General features: G+C 44.2%; 1 protein-coding gene across 5 annotated transcripts in view; it reads left to right on the top strand.

The window, feature by feature from the left end:
* LOC110975882 (pericentriolar material 1 protein-like) overlaps nt 1-16,735 on the top strand; it is a 37,894-nt gene extending 21,159 nt beyond the window's left edge. For 4 of the 5 annotated variants that reach the window (XM_022228737.2, XM_022228741.2, XM_022228738.2 and 1 more), the window contains 17 exons: nt 192-391; nt 1,505-1,670; nt 1,962-2,298; nt 2,782-2,840; nt 3,222-3,453; nt 3,915-4,164; nt 4,813-4,926; nt 5,522-5,731; nt 6,324-6,488; nt 7,196-7,434; nt 8,154-8,407; nt 9,080-9,255; nt 9,730-9,779; nt 10,014-10,088; nt 10,266-10,368; nt 10,992-11,204; nt 11,549-16,735. In XM_022228737.2, coding sequence (XP_022084429.2) covers nt 192-391; nt 1,505-1,670; nt 1,962-2,298; nt 2,782-2,840; nt 3,222-3,453; nt 3,915-4,164; nt 4,813-4,926; nt 5,522-5,731; nt 6,324-6,488; nt 7,196-7,434; nt 8,154-8,407; nt 9,080-9,255; nt 9,730-9,779; nt 10,014-10,088; nt 10,266-10,368; nt 10,992-11,204; nt 11,549-11,794 — 3,089 coding nt within the window. In that variant the 3' untranslated portion in view covers nt 11,795-16,735. The remainder of the gene's footprint in view (nt 1-191; nt 392-1,504; nt 1,671-1,961; nt 2,299-2,781; nt 2,841-3,221; nt 3,454-3,914; nt 4,165-4,812; nt 4,927-5,521; nt 5,732-6,323; nt 6,489-7,195; nt 7,435-8,153; nt 8,408-9,079; nt 9,256-9,729; nt 9,780-10,013; nt 10,089-10,265; nt 10,369-10,991; nt 11,205-11,548) is intronic. The other variant, XM_087129850.1, reaches the window with a different exon arrangement.
* The last annotated feature ends 63 nt before the right edge of the window (nt 16,736-16,798 follow it).

Genomic DNA, 16,798 nt, shown 5'->3' with positions numbered 1-16,798 from the left:
TTGTAACAATGACACTCCTTGGTTTACGTTCGCTTACTTTCAGTAGTGAGAGTTTTTATGAAAGTACTTGGGGTAAGTAGTGTGAGGTCAGAGTCTTACACAGCTTGCGTTTTCCCTCATTTCTGGCTCTTTCCATACCAGGGTTTTTATCACTTACCCCCTTTTCTGGTAACACCCCCTGATTCCCCCAGGCGGTTTTGGAGGGATGCCCTTGTCGGCCCACACCCCTACCTTCGGCTCCGCCACCCCGACCCCTACCAACAGCGATCCCCGCCTGGCCAACCTGATGAATGACTACAACATGCGGCTGCAGCACCAGCAGCTGCAGCTGAACATGAACTACGCCTACAACCAGCTGTACCAGCAGCAGCAGGAACTGCAGCGCTTACAGGTGGGCGTCTTGTCGGTTTGGTTTTCAGGACTCCGGAGCCGCCTTTAGGAATACAGCGTAATGCACGTTGACCTGGAATAGTGCCACGTCCTAAAGAAATTTAAAACCGTTTGGGGACCGCAACCAAGCTGCTGTTTCTTTGGATAGAGGTGTCCAAAAGTTCTATGCCGCAGAGCCATTCCTTGATTTCCTGCACGGTGGAACTTTTTCAGGATTGAGGAAGGTGTCTAGAAAATTTCATGGGAAGTGGCTGTTAAACATGTTAAAAGCCTTGCTGTCAGTCTTGGGTATTTTCCTGGTTCGGAGTGATAAAAAGATTGAACAGTGTGTTAGCCTGCAACTCTTCATGTATGCATACAGGGAATGAACGAATGTAGCATGAACTTCGAATACCTATTTGTTAATCCTTAATGAGTTGGGCACAGCCAGGGGGTTGGAGGGCAGCTTTCACATGCCAGGTCTTTTTCGGAAACGTGGCGTGCATGTAATGGCGTGTTCAGTTTGAATTCGATTTGACATAGGGTATTGATATCAAGCTGTACATGTACTTTGTGTCAGGGAGATGTTAATTTTTGGTTTGTAATTACAGGTTTTGCCCTTACACTGACGTATATTCATAAACACTGTAGACTGAGTGCTTGTCTGAGAGCCTTGGAAGAAATTCACAAGCTTACTCAGATGGGACTCGAACCCACGACCTCCACTGCAGACCAGTGCAGATGTCTTAACCACACTCAACCACCGAGCTTGCCGTGGTCGGGTGGCTGGGTATTGATGTTACAGACATTTGAAGATCATTGACTCACACGTGTGTCAGCTTGTGTGCATTGAGGACCACAGTGGAAAATGGATGCCTTTTTTGGCTGACCTGTCTTGGAAAAATGGGCATGGGAATTTCACAGATTTCACAGTGACCGCGAGATGTCACCGAAAAGTCTCCTCAAGACATGGCATGTGCAAAATGTACTGCAGCAATATTCCCCACAGCATTTTTTAAATCCCAATTTTTTTTTTACAATGAGAAACAGTAATGGGGTCAGTACCAATGTTTTTACAGGGATCTATTTTCAACCTGTCTGACAAACAACATGTTTAAATCCATTCGGTTGTTAGACGGCTGAAGGAACCAATCCTGGCAGCAGGCCGCTTGGTTTTGAGGGAACCGGGGATGCCAACATTAACAACAACAGGATGAACGGCCTGACTGGTTATGAAACAAGTACCTTCACCCCGTTCGCCAGCACTTCCCCGTATGGTGCAGGACTCTACCAACCTGGAGGTAAGGCCCTGGCCAGTTCTTTTATGTTGGTGGCTTACAGCAGTCTGTTACAGTTGGAAAACTCAGCTGGTTTCCTCTGCAGATTTGAGGTGGATCTGCTCGTTAGAAACTTCATTAACAGCCATGGTATGATAAACAGGAATTGTGAGGCAGGCAACGTTTCCTGACATTGGCTGATATCTTCACTATTTTATTCACGTTTGTGCCTTTTTAAATTTTAAAACTGCTGTGCGCAGTTTTGTCAGATATTTCCTAATTGCATGTCTGTTGCCACATTTCTGTCTCCTGTAGGTTTCCTTCCTTCCGACCCCCTGGACTACACCTCCCCCTACGGCCAGCCATCACTCGATTCTGCCTCCCGCCGGCGACAGCGCGACTACGATGCCTACGCCCGCCACCGGCAGGAGCAGGACGCCCTTCAGCGGGACTACCACGTGCCGCCCAACACTGCTCAGGGCAGCGTGGACCAGTTTGACATGAGCCGCGATGCCAACCCCGGCGCCGACTACAGCCGGTTGTCGTACGTGTACACGGAGCGTGCCCCGGAGCCCAGCGCCGGTGACCAAGCCACCAGGCAGGCTCAGCCGTTCGTGCCTCCCCTGGACATACAGAGTCTTCTGGAAAGATCGTGAGTACAGTATCAACTGGCGGCCTCACTTTCAATCGGTCAAGATTTTGGTGACAATTTCAGGAATTCCCAAACCCAATTTTACTGTGCTCCTTTAGAGGCTAGACTGGACATGCTACAGGACCAGTTAATGTACCTTTGCTCAAATAAAAGTGGATGTCTTCTGTCATACCAGTTGTTACAGCAAACATTTTACAAACTTAAAAGCCACATTTCCTAGTCAGAATCACAGCTGTGTAAAAGTCATTAATACGTTACAGTAGTGATTTCCAGTTGGAGGAATTTGGCGCTGCACGAGACAGTTTGCTTGACCTTGGTATACTGTGGGTGAGAGGCAGATGACGCTCAAGCACCTTGGTGTCTTACTTGACACTTCTCCTCATGGGGACCTTTGGAAGGTTGCACTGTTTTTTGCAGTAATATATACTTAGTAGTAAATCCTTTTGTCTTCTCGTTATTTTCACTCGCCCTTCTCAATTGCAGTGAGAAGCGAAGGCAGATGGCTCAGCAGGGCAGTACTAATCCAACCAGCAAGAAATCAAGTGAGTTATTTCTAGTACTTTTTAATTTGCCCACCGAATTTGACCAACAAAAGGCAGTCGAGTGTAGGTATGTAGGTAATGGGTTAAATAATTGGCAGGTGACAAGCACAAGATGTTTAGCATTGGAAATCTTACTCATGAACCTGACAAAATGCAGTAGACTTTGACGATGCTACCATTTTTCTTTTGTTATTGTTTCCATTTTTTTGGAACACATTTCACAGAACAGTTTTTATAGTTGTGATCTGCATTTTTTGATAAACAGGTTTATGGATTGTCGGTTTTTGTTCATGGACAAGATCCCTGCATTAACCCTGAAAAAGATCTGATGGTCCACTCTTGAATGACAGCTCTGAGAACTTTTTTTTGGCAACCCAACAGACTTACAGGCCAGCGGAGCCAAGCCCAAGGTCTCGGCCGGGGCAGGCAGGCCCAGTTCGGACACCCGGCGTGGGCCCCGGCCTGGCCTGAGCAGCTCCCTGAGTGGCACGGCCTTCCTGGACGTGGCCAGCATGGCCAGCAGCACCATGTCCATGTCCAGCATGCCTGGGGACGTGGAGCGACAGACCAGGCTGCCCGACACCCAGCGCTCCCTCCTGTCCACCAGCGAGATGTGAGTCCATCTCTTGTAATATCTGCCAGGAAGGAGAACCCTTCCTCACCAGTCGTGTCTGCCCCTGTTTATTTGCGGGAGTTACCTCCAATGTCCTAGGAGTTGAGAGCTTTTCCATGCTTTTCCATTCTGTGTGATCCGTTACTAGCTTGATAGGTTGATTTGGTCCCTTCTTATAACAAGTGGAATACGTATACATCATTCAAATGTGAGGAGTCTGCTGGTCAGGAACCTTCTGATGTTGGTTTCTTGGCTGGAGTGGAAAACATTATCAAGGTTTCATCTGAAAAGTAAATTTGCTTTGCCTTCATACAATTTGTGCAAGGAGTCTTTCAGATTCCCAGCATTGTGCCGTTGCATTGCATTTTAAGTTACTTGCAAGTTTGTCAATCAAGACCCAGGGCGACTTTTTGTAAATTGCCTAAACACTTCATTGACATTTATTTCTTGTGACTGTTCAGGGAGTCAGATGCCGGCAGCGAGTTCTCCCTCTTTGAGGCCCTGCGCGAATCCATCTACTCAGAGGTGGCCACCCTCATCTCCCAGAATGAGTCCCGCCCCCACTTCCTGATCGAGCTGTTCCGGGAGCTGCAGTTGCTCAACTCCGACTACCTGCGCCAGAGGGCGATTTATTCCCTTCAGGACCTGGTCTCGAAGTTCCTGACTGAGGACTCGGTCCATGTCCCCAAGGGTCCAGCAGTAGGCAGTGCGGTGAGTTCACAATGCCTCAATTTTTATTCTTTTTGCCGCTTAGATCCTCCAAAATCCATCGGGTAGTTTTGGAGGATTTTGCAGGATTTAGGACATCAAGAGTTCTCATTTGTTCTTTCAATGAGATTTGGTGCCATTTGGAAGTCAAAGAGCAAAGAATGTGCCATTCACTTCCTACGTAATGCGGATTTCGGAGGATTAGAGGTTTGTTAGAATATTATCCAGAGTATTAGGATTGATTGTAGCTTACTGTAATAACCAGCTTTCTAGCTAATTGTTGCCAACCGTGGTTAAAGGGTAATGATATGTAATGGTAATTTCATTATCCACCGGGTGTATGCCCCCTGCACACATGAGTGGACGCTTTGAAGGGCTTTGATTGCAGGAATAGTGCTCTGCATTCGTTTGATACGTTGCAGTGTTCTTTGATTTTTGTGAGGCAGGGAGAACTGCTTGGTACAGTATGTAAATAATAAATCATGGAGGAAATCAACTGCAGGAAAGTATATGCAGGAAACCCCACCATGTGGCCTCTTCGAGGTAGATGCTTCTTAGCTTCAGTATTTCCGTCTATTATTACTGTTGTCCTCTTGAGATTTTGTATTTTGGTTGTAACTGTGAACTGTGGTTGTGATTGTGAATTGACAGTCCACCCAGCTGCAGCAGCGGCAAGATCCCCGCACACTCTGGCAGATGTCCACCACGGCCTCCGAGCACACCCCCAGTGAGAGCATGATCACGTCCGAGGAAGACGAGATCAAGGTCAGATCTCCTCGGAGATTGCGTCTTGTCATCCCAAGCAGAAACTTCTCGCTGGCAGAGAAAGTTAATCATTACTGCCGCAAGCATTCTCTCTTTTTGTTTTCCAAAAGTGTCGAGTGCAGTCGTCGTCTTGTCAGTTACCTGCAATCTGATTGACTGCACAAGTCCTTTAAGGTTGTCAAGTTTTACCTTGCGTTTGGTAGTCCACTCAATTTAAGTGGACTGTGTTAGACAGCGCCAGAGGAACATCATTTTTCTAAGCTTAAGACTTGACTTGGTGAAGTCTCCCATTTTGGTTCATCTGTTGCTCGAGAATAATTTTCATACTTTAATGCAGTCAAAGTCAAATGACAGGACTCATGACTAGCACATTGCATTTGGCTGTTTGATTTTGGTGTTACAGCAAATGGAGCTGCACTTTACCTGGGAGGGAATTCATGAGATGACAGTGTGAAGCTGAAGATGAAATCAATGAAAAACTGGTGTTATTGACCCACAACACCTTGAGTGCAACTCTGCATTTCATTGTACAAACCATTTCCTCTTCATCTGTGAGTCTAATAAAAATGCCTTGGTTCACTCTCTGTGTTCCCAGGCCCAGATCTACCGCACCAACCCCAAGAAGGCAGGCAAGAAGATGACGGCCCAGCATTCCAAAGGATCGCTGGACGCCGAAGAGTTTGACTATGTGGAGAGCGTGGGCTCGGCCAGCTCATTGTCCACGCCGCCTTCCTTCAGCCAGGACTTTGGCTTTGCCAACGATGAGCTGGGTGATACCGTCATCCACTTGGACAAGGCGTTGCAGGTAGGAAACCAGCATATGTCGATTTACCCCATCAATTTTTCAGATCCAGGGCCAATTCAGTGCAGCCGCTGTGCCAAGGAATCCACTTCTCATAGAAAACGTTTGTTGAGCGGGATATTCGGTTTCCAGTTAAAGCCTCGAGTGATGGCTATTTGTGAGTGTTTCTCTCTGAGTCACACTTAGACTTACTAAACAGTTTATGTCACCGCTGTTGTCTTTAGGCAATAATCTCAGATCTGATTACCAAAAAGCACTGACATTACTTGATTTCTGGAACTTGGAACAGAGTTGTTGCATGGACCTGCCTTACCATGGTATTACAAGAATGAACTCCTCTATCCTAAGTAATGCCAAGATAGTGAAGGAAATTCACTCATAAGCAAATGAGTGCACCAGCCATCATCTGGTGCTTCCTCCGACTCACTTGATGTGGAGTCGTTGCTTTGTATCTCTTTGTGTACTCAAAGTGGAGGGCATTAGCATGCTGAGCTGTGTGGTCAAAAACGACACTTTGAGAACAAAGGGTATCACCTTTCTTCCAACTGCTGTACTGAAGCGGCTTCTTTTTGTGCTCTAAATATTTTTGCAACAGAGGATGCGGGAGTATGAGCGTCTCAAGGCAGAAGCCGAGGCCTCTGCTGCCATCTCTTCTGACGCTTCAGCCTCCATGGACAAGGCTGCTGTCAGCAACAGCGAGGTGACCAGCAACAGCTCGGCCCAGGACATGGGCAGCGAGAGCTCTTTCTCTGACCTGCCTGTGAGTAGTTGGGCCTGATCAGTTCACTAAAAGTTGTGTGCTCTTGGTTTCTTTGGTTCCCATCACAGAGAATATTTTGGTTTCACTGGAACTCTTGATGTAGTAAGGAGTAGATTGCATCTTTGCACTGGTTTCGTTTTTTTGTATAGTTTTATTTTTTTGTCTTCCAGCAAAGCGTACTTCATTTGCCAGTCCCAAGAGAGTAATTGCTGGGAATTTTTTTCACATTTTTAAAGAACTTCTTCCCCCACATTTAGATTTTCTATGTTTGCATTTTGTGAGGCATTGGTTTTTGTGCTTTTGACATGTAAACAGTGAGAGTGTATTGTCATTTGACCTTGGTATGCGCTTCCTCAAAAGCTGATAATGGCAGAGTGAAATTGGCAGTACAAGTACTTTTTGTCTCACCAATCTCTTGCCTAATTACATGCACTATTCACATAAATAAAGCATTGGCATTTGGGACAGAACTTGTGCCTTGTCAACTATTAAAATCCTGGAAGTCACATTATCTGTTATTATTTAAACCCCGTCTGCTTGGTGTTACGTCAATTTCTCTGTGTTCCTAAATTAGACCCTGGTAGTCTTGTCGCATTTGTGCCAAGAGCCTTGCCGAATCCCTCCGGAAATCCCCCTCGGAATACAGGAAGCCGATGGCACTTTCTAAATGCCCATGTGTGTCTTGGTCTGCGGTATTTCATTTTCAGTACCCCCGGATCGACACGCGGCAGCTGGACCTGCAGATCAAGAACATCATGCAGGAGGTCATCCCGTACCTCAAGGAGCACATGGACGACGTCTGCTCACCTCAGCTGCTGGCTTATATCCGCCGCCTGGTGCTGACCCTGTCCAAGCAGCGGGACGACAGCCGGGAGTTTGTGCGCTTCTTCAACCGGCAGCTGGGCTCCATCCTGCAGGACTCGCTGGCCAAATTCTCAGGGAGGAAGTGAGTCCTTTCACTGTATGTTGTATTGGAGTTGGTCAGCCGAGGTTTGGCTGACAGTTTTAGTGGATGGTTGTCGAGTTTGGTTTCTGCGTTGTGGGATGAATTCTCAGGCAGTAGATTGGCCTGAATTTTCTTGGTGTTTGTGTGAAGTCATGGTCACACATCGTTTTAAAAGAGACTGTGACCTTTATATATATACCGTTGAGCCCAGTTGATAGGATGCCACGTGACTTTGTACTTTGCTGAAAGCAGATGCTTAGATTAAAGTTGTATGATTTAATGATTTTTGATAAGTAATGCTTGTACCCCTTTTGTCTTGTGTACAAACGTCAAAATTGATGCCAAGGGAATGTAATTTTCAACTATAAATTGACAATGATTTGAACAAGACACTGCTAGGGTTAAAATCAAATTATATTCTAGAAATTGGCAGTCCTGACAAAGATGCTCCAAGTAAAGAATAATACCTCAAATTAAGCATGAAGCAACAACGTGCTGGTACGGGTGGAAACCTGTGACTACAATACCACTGTTCACTGAGTGTTCAGCACTCTTCAGACTGCTGTCCATTCCTAAATTGGAATCCTTCAAGGTCCAGGTAACTTGAGAACCAGTCCTATGTCTCAGAAGTTGTAGGCTCAATCCTGCTGTGGTCAGTTTCGTTGGTGCTACCTAACGTCAGTTGAAAATAAAGCCTTGCTTTTTCAATCAATCTTCAGGATGCGGGAGTGTGGTGAGGACCTGCTGGTGGACATCTCGGAGATCCTCTTCAACGAGCTGGCCTTCTTCCGGCTGATGCAGGACCTGGACTCGGCGGGCAGCAAGCTGAAGCAGGAGGCGGTGGCCCTCGACGAGGAGGACGACGAAGACGACGAGGAAGAAGAGGAAAGGGAAGAAGATGACGGAGTAACAGGGACTGAGACAGGGACCGAAGCGGGCACAGCCGCCGAGGAAGAGGGTTCTGACGACGAAGGTAAGGGCTTCAATTCCGTCCTTTGGGCTCCAGCTTTGAATGTGACACAGGGATTTTTTTTTTTTAAACCAATCAGTGATATCCATTTAGAATAGCCCACTGAGTGATGTGCATGTTTGCAGAAAGCACAACCACATGTCAAGTGATTGTATTATCTGTTGACACTTGGCACTGAGTTTCCAACCCTCGGCTGACGGAGCCTACGGACAGGTCCCCCTGGCATGCAGTGGCCGGAAAGAGCAATTTGTAGCAAGGGCAGTGGTTAGCCGTGTGTTGCATGGCATTGAATGCACTCTGGTTGTCAACAGACTTTGTTATTAAAATCAACCAACTGGGAGCTGGTTCGTGTGGTGGGTGAAAGCATTGGATATAAATAGTTATTGGTAACAGTGCATTGTGCACCATGAAGCCAGTGCTGTGAAGATCTGGTATGGCATTGTAATACTTGCATACGATGCTGTACTGTGCAATATTGTTTGGTGTTTGGTTTGGGGAAAGGTATCACTATTTCATTTAACCATAAGTCACAAATCAGCAGCTGATTTGCACGAGTACCTCGATTGAACTTGTCCTGGGATTTTCTAACGCAAGGCGATGTCGTATGTTGTCAAGCGAGTTCCCCCGTGACCTAGCTGGTCAGCGTTGATTCCTTGACTCGTTTTTCATCCATAGGTAGCAGCTCAGAGGCGGAGTCTGACGCAAGCTCCTCTGAGGAAGCTCAGGAGCCCTCTGCTGGCACCAAGGCAGCAGCTTCCCCCAAGCCTGCCCAGAAGCCCGCCTTCGATGAAGTGGCCCTGGAGACAGCTATGGACATGGCCACATCCAGGGAGGCAGAAGAACTGGGAAAGGTCAGTCTCTCCTTCATTCTGTTGACATCAAGCTTAGCTAAACCCTTAGTGTTGATGAAATCAAAAATTCTTCAAACTAAGACCTTGCTTGACTTTCTAAAACTTTTCAAAACTCTTTTTTTACATGAGGTCATACCCAGTTAAACAGCAAATGGTTGAAGTCCAATTTAGTTTTATTTCCATAGGACTTCCACACTCGCGTGTCTTCTCACATAAAGGGCTTGGTTGGTTTTGTGCACAATGAGTTAAAAATCAGTAGCACCCAAGCTGTCTCTTGCTGTCACGTGGAGGTGGGCAACACAGCATTATCGTCAGTTCTCTACATGGAGTCCCAGCCTTCAAGTTACACTGTTTCACATCAGCGTTGATCAAACTGATCAAATTAAGCTTGATTTTCCTAGTTGGTAAATATAAAACCTTCCCTTTCTGACAAGTTTACCTGATCCAGCTTCATTTATTATCTTTCATTTGCAGACCAGAGATGATGACTTGGCTCGCAAGTTGGAGGCAAGCGACCGAGACGAGTAAGTTTCCGTACGAATCTGCACTAAATAGGTATTGAAAATACAGAAAAAAAGCAATTGCGGCGGTACCAGGTAGATTTTACCTTTGCTAGATTACAACAGACCAGATAAACTTAAATACCATTTGAACTTTGTGATGCCAGAAACTCATTGATAATAAATTTCATTTTAGCTGAATGTGCAAATTGTGTTCCAATTTCACGAACAAATCCAAATTTGTTGTTTGTACCACAGAGACAGTGAGAGTGCTTTAAGTAAAGACCAAGTTAAGATTGAGTTGTCAATGAGCGAGACAAACGCTGTCACGTAGTAAGTATATCCTGGCTCTGTTGGTTAAACCCTGGAACTTTGATGAAACCCTGAAACTTTGAGTGTGTCTTGGAGATCATCATGCCTGGTACGGCCTGTCCCAGCCCATTACACGATGGATGAAATGTTTTCATCAACCAGTGGATTTAAATCCAAATTTCCCCTCCTTTTTTTCAGTCTTGGCAGTGGCGAGGATGACGACGAATATGATGAGCTCAGTGCTAGAGAGGACGAGACCATTACGAGCATAGGGGCTGCAACTGCTCAGGAAAACAACCAGGTGGGTCGCCTTTTGTTCCTTCTGTAATGACCGAAGAGGTCAGTCAGTTGTGGGGAACAAGGACTAAGATCCGAGGATGGGTCGAGTACAGCAGCAGGTTTGGGGGAGAACCCTCCAAGATGTGCACCTCATTATCACTGACCCTCCAAGATCCTTCATGATCCTCTGTGAGGCTTTGTATGACTTTGAAGTGACTTGGAAGCACAACTTGGCAGTTTCCTGCACCGAGGTGGATTTGAGAAATGCTCCTGGTAGTGGAAGTTTTGCACGCAGATTGTTACACAAAACACGTCGCCATGTTTTGTTTCAAATGTTTCATGCATACACGCAGCAATTCAACACTGTTACCAATGGGGGTGTGCAGCTCAGTTAGGTTTTAAATGCAGATTTATTGCAAGTACACATTCAGCAAGTGTAAAGATTTATCCTTTTCCAACTCAGGTTTGCGTGATTTATAAAAAGCAATTTTTACATGGATGCATAGCAAGCAGATAGAGAGCTGCATGATCTATCAAGCACACTAACCCTAACCCTTTGCTCACGGAACTTCTCTGTCGCCTCGAGAACTAGGGTTAATAGAGCCTTGGTTGCTAATGCTACCTGCTTCCTTGTCACCATGACAGAGTTCAGAACCAAGTGCAGAGCCAGACTCCACCCACATGGCCACACCAAAGGCAGAAGGCAATGCTGAAGACGACTCAGCCACGACCGGGCCAGAAAGGGAACCCCAGGCCCAACCCCCGGATGCCTCTGGCCTGCCCAATGGGAGCATGGAGGCCGACGACGAGGAGGTCACCATTGATGACCTGCCGCCCAAGATGACCAGCCTGGCCGAGGTGAGAGAAATGGCGAGGTGCAATGAGATGAAGCTAATTTTTAAAATGCTTATGATGGCCTGCTACTCCTCCAGGGAAGCAAATTGCAGGATTTTAGGTTTTTGTTATGCTGTCAACATGTACGCGGGTCGTCATGCAATCAGATCCCCACTAAAACTTACCAGGGATGTGATTTTGCCAGTTTTTCCAGATTTCAGGATTTGTGAGTCTAAATTCTGCATTTTTAGAGGTTTGATTACTCGGGTGTTGGTGTGCTTACCAGCTCTGGGAAGTTAGCCCCTTAAATCTTATTCCACAAAAAGTCAGAAGGACACACAGACATCATCCACTCTGTCTTCTTGTAGGTTGATATTAACAGCAAAGCGTCGGAGGAACAAGCCCCCTCGGCAGTCCTACAGAGCATCATTGACACCATCGTCTCAGGGGAGGCGGCCCTGGCTGGCGACCCCACAGCCTTGAAGGAACCGCCCACGGCCAACGGCGCTCCCGTCTTGACAAGTGGGGGCGGCGACGCAACAACGGAGGAGGCTACCAGACTGGACGCTGTCCAACCAGACGCCGTCGCAGACGTCCAAGAGAATGGTACGTAGTCTTTGGAGAGTTGCTTCAAGGTTGAAACCCGTTTGTGTCAAACACTCCAGCATCAGTTATAAATTGCCCGGACCCTTTGAAATTCTCTACTTGGTTCCAAAGATCTTCCAGGATTGTAGGCAGGTTGATCCCAGTCACGCCCTCGGGAATATATTTTAGCACTTGTAGAATTTAGGTTTAAGAACGAGAGGAGACAGTTTTATTCTTAATAAAGGGCTGCATGGTTGCAGTTTTCAGCAGTGTGATAATTGTGTCACATTGCTGATAAATATGAGGTACGAAGCACAAGACAGTGTCAGGGACATTGACAGCATTAATGGTGGTGTGTTGAGAGATTACGGATTGTAAGCATTCCAAATCCATTCAAATTCGCTGGGAGTTGTTTTGTAAGAATTAGGTAAGCTAGAGCCCCTTCATTTTTAACTCTACACGGGGCTGTTGCTCCTTGAAGCGTCACGTGCAAAGAGCGTGCCACTTCACTTGGATTCCTGCAGCGTAGTGGATTTTGGAGGTGTTTGCTGAAGGCCCCTAGTAATGGAGCCCAGGGAGTTATTGTTGCATTTCAATGGCGTCGTGTTTCCCATCACGCTGTCACGTTTGTGAGTTGTGAGCTGTAAGTGAAAGCTTGGTACGGTTTTGAAGCACTGTGCCGCAGTGTAAAACCAGAGCAAAGCTGGTTTTGCTGCTTGAGAGTTCAAAAGCTTGGGAAACATGGCGCGATTGGACCTCTGCGTCAGGTTGTAAATAATTTTCCTCTTCGACCTACATTCAAGAGCAGTTGTATTGAGAATTTTGTAATTTAGTTTGTTTATGATACAGTGTTTAACAAAATACTGGCCAAAAAAAATGTATGTGCCTGTACCAAAGCAGTTACAGTTTGATGGTCTATGAAATGTTTGAGGAGTTATTTGAATTCCCTGTGTGTTCTGTTTGTTAATAATACAGTCCATTCTTTGAAGAGAAATGTATTGCTGTAAACTATTCCTATGCATTTGGAGGGGAAAAATGTTTCACATTCCTTTTTTCTACACCGTTTGTGTGACGTTGGTTTCTGACTTCTGTCAGTTAACCACCTGTTAACCAAATGTAAAAAATTGGTGCCTCAGCGGTGTGAGCATGTATGAAAAAGTAGAATTTGTAAATTACAGCAAAGAAAAAAAAAAGATAAAAGCTGATAAAAATTCTAACCAAAAATACTTATTAAAAAAAATTGCTTTTTGAGTACAGTCTGTATATGGTGTGAAGCCTTATTCCAAGCCTGTGTGTATGTAGTGGAAAACTGTACAGATCAATCCAGTGCTATGTAATGTGGAAGTCTTTGCAGGAAAAATCTGATATGATTAGATCCCGTCCATTCAGACAAGGAAATCTAATTGAAGTTGCTGTTGTAAAATTGTAAAGAAAAAAAGACTATTGTCATTTGTCCTGTGTTTGTCTGCGGAAGTGATTATAAGACTATAAAATTGTCTTTTATATTGTATTCAAAACATTTTGTATGTCACTTTGCATGTTGAAAAGGGGGAAAAATGTTTGATATGCTCAAGAAACTTGACTGCCGTATTTCTTTTAGTTATTCCTTCAGATGTGAAGTCGTGAACACTCTGTTTGCTATTGCAAAGCAGTTGCTGCATTTTTTACACAATCTGACATGTATGCTTATAGGACACGTTCCATATATTAACAGAGGGCTTTCACAATAAAATAGATTAAGTTGAAATGTTGCACTGAAAACTATAAAATGAAGCAATTGTACATGTGTATTTGTGAATGATGCAGAGAGAACACGTGTACATTGGTATACCGACTCGTTGGACTATGCTTTGGGCAGTAGAACGTAAATTAAATTGATTTACATCCATGTTTAGATGTAAAGTTTCTTTTTTGTTCTTGTCTCACCCTCAGTATTGAGAACTGGCTAATTAGTACTGTCGACTCTCATACCAAAGCTGCAGGGACCAGACATATTACCTTGTAATAACCAGGACTTGGTGATAAAAGGAGTGGAAAAACAAAGAAAAAACATACGAAACCAAGAAATTGGGATTCTTGAAATCTGTTCTTTGTAACATTATTTTGTCATAACGGTGTTCTTTATAACGAGAGTTGACTGTATAAATTTGGGCAGCTGATTTGTGATGACTGACCATTGTGCAAACTTTAATGGTTCCCGGTGTTCTGGAGTAAATGTCATTTGTATCTTGCTTGAGCTGAAAAAAAAAATTTAACTGCTTGGAGTAGAAATGACCAGAGATGTACATGTAGAAATGTACAGAAATTTGCCAACCAGAAACAAGTGTTCATGTGGTCTTGTTTTCAAGACGTTAGTGCTTGATAGCGGACACCGTGCATAGTGCGCCCCCAACGACTCATAATTAGACTGTGCACCAGCTCACACTAACTAGTTGTGGGAGGGCACTCCTTAGCAGAAATAAAACAACTATGGATCACTGACGTCTTGGGCCAAGACTAGTGTTCATGTGGATCTAATGTGAGGTTGGAATAAATTATTCCTGCTAGTCATTGTCTGCTGTATAATCCAAACCTCTCATATTTTGTGTAATTGATAGTTGATTGATGCGTTTGATTTCCACGAGTGTTTTATAGTTATGTTGAGCTTTATAGAACTTCCAGAATAAAATTAAACATTGTTGTGTTGGGGATTTAACCAAAGGTTTTGTTTCTCCTCTTAATTTTCAGTTTACAGAAGATTAATTTTTGTTTCTTAGATGAATGTATGGATTACATTTTTTTCCAGTGTGCAATGTTCCTCTAGTTTATGAGAACAAGAAAGTTTCTAGGTCTGGAGTTAAGTTCTTTGAAAAGTTACTTTTGGGAAAAAGTTAGAGAGGATTGGTACTCACAGTTTATGTGAAGAAGTGTTGACTTTTCAAAAAAAAAAAAAAACTTGCAGCCAAAATTTGCTGGAGTTGAACAATTTCAAACTGTAGCAGAAGATTTTGCTGTGGTGTTGTAAGTCCACACCTGTTTCACGTGGAAACTGGTGTTGAGCGAAGTTTGGACTCTCATAAAATTGGGTTCTCAGTGCACCTGTTATCATTGTTGTTGTACCAAGTCAAGTGCATTGTGACAAGTGAGTCCATCCCTCATGGGGTGAAAATTTCACCTTACAGCACTTATATAATTTAAGGATTTTTCTTCTTAAACCTGACACTCCCGAGTCCTCCAGAATTCATCAGGTCCCAACGGAAAGTGTAGACTGGTCACCTAAGTATACAAAAATGTATGTGTTATCCTTAAGGGATTAAAATGGGAATTGTTCAGTACATTTGTGAAGTCCATGAAAAGGAGAGATTTTTGTCGACTTAACAACATTGCTCTAGCAGTTTTGTAGAATCAAAATGTGAATATCATCTGGAAAGGAAAGTGTGTGCAGAGAGAGCCTGGAGTGGAATTTTACAGGGAAAAAAATATTGGAATTGCATAAACATCTGTGAATGGTATAGAACCGATGATATGTTGTAAACGTATATTTCTGGTTCTCATTTGTAATGAGTGCACAAGAAAATGTGTCAGTTATTTACTTTTAGGTGCCTTTTAATATTCAAATACATGGATGGTCTCGGTAACAGTTTACTCGTGCAGAATCAAGTACTCCTTTACTGTAGCAGCGCACTCTGTGGCCTGATTTGCTACCGTGTGGGCTTAGGCAGCAAGCCAGACTCTTGCTGTTTGTCACACGGGGGCTCACTTCACAAGGAAACCCGTCGTTCAGTTCATCCATTGGGTACTGAAGTTGCTTCGAGTCTGCGAAGTAATGGATAAGAGGACATACAGAAATTTGCTACAATGCCACTAGTATTGTGTTAAAGACCAAACAGAGATATGATACCCCCCAGCTTGCCACCCTGCCGGGCTTTTATACCCAAACAGTGACGTGTGGTTTATCTCAATTTGCGATGTACAGAAGCCATTGAAATGTATAGATCTGTGTCAAGTTTCTCATTTGTTTGTAAACAGAAATCGTTCCATGTTTGCTCTCCACAGAACTCATTGGTATGTGATGCAGAAGGGAGGGAATCAGGTTTGTTTGTAGTAATGGCTGTGAATTTTAGCCGTTTTGTGGAATTTTTATGAAATGTTAACTTCTGTTTGATAGTTGTACAGGCAACCGTTTCCTGATGTTCTATGTACGACTGTTTTCCATTCATATGAATTGAAAACCAAAAAAATTTAGGTGTCAAGGTACAATCCAGCGGTATTTATTCACATGATTGCTTGGTATGGATTCTTTTCTATGCAATATATCCAAGCATGTGCCACAACCTCACAGGAAATAGTGCAGTCAACACCCCACACCTGACTGATCTATCATGAACACTGGTCTCCAAGGCATCACTGCAATAAATTCTGCCAAATTTCACTGTAAAACTCCCCCCCCTTGTCTTGTGGCACGAAATATATTATGAGCGCAAAAATTTCCAGGAAGAATTAATCTCAATACAATGGCATGGTTTGACCCGAATGGCTGGCTAGTGTTTGCTCAGCAATTAAGCCTGTCAGCTGTATCTGTTGTGTTGAACTAGACCATCCTCGTGAAGTGGGCTAAAGTGACTCCAATCGGTCGAGCGTCGACGAGACCGGTTGCCAGGCGACCGCTGTTTAGCGGACCCCAGAAAGTATGCAATTGCTGCCACCATTCCATAGTTTGCTCTCGGTTGGCTTACAGGGGCATGTCCGATGACTGCACTTTGAATAGATAACTGATTGTATCCAGTATCAATTCGTGTAGACTTTGTCACCGAGATTTCTTTTTCTGGCCTTTATTTTCTGTTTGTGCTACACGTATGGATTCTGTAACGTTCTAGATCTTAGTGCCTTTTTCTGTAAGATACCTTGTCACTGCATTTCCGAGTTGAATAAAATATCTGTACAGATGTGTTTTTGCTTTCCTACAAATAAATATGAGATTTGAGTTGAAATGTTTTGTGTTGTGATTTTTTTTTTTTACCTCTGACCTTATTTCTGACTTGGAACAAAATTAA

This window comes from Acanthaster planci, linkage group LG02 (genome assembly GCF_054643075.1).
Source record: "Acanthaster planci isolate LZ-2023a linkage group LG02, COTS_SCS, whole genome shotgun sequence".
Lineage (NCBI taxonomy): Eukaryota > Metazoa > Echinodermata > Asteroidea > Valvatida > Acanthasteridae > Acanthaster > Acanthaster planci.
Note: the sequence above shows the minus strand (reverse complement) of the source record. Positions and strands in the feature narration are given on the sequence as shown.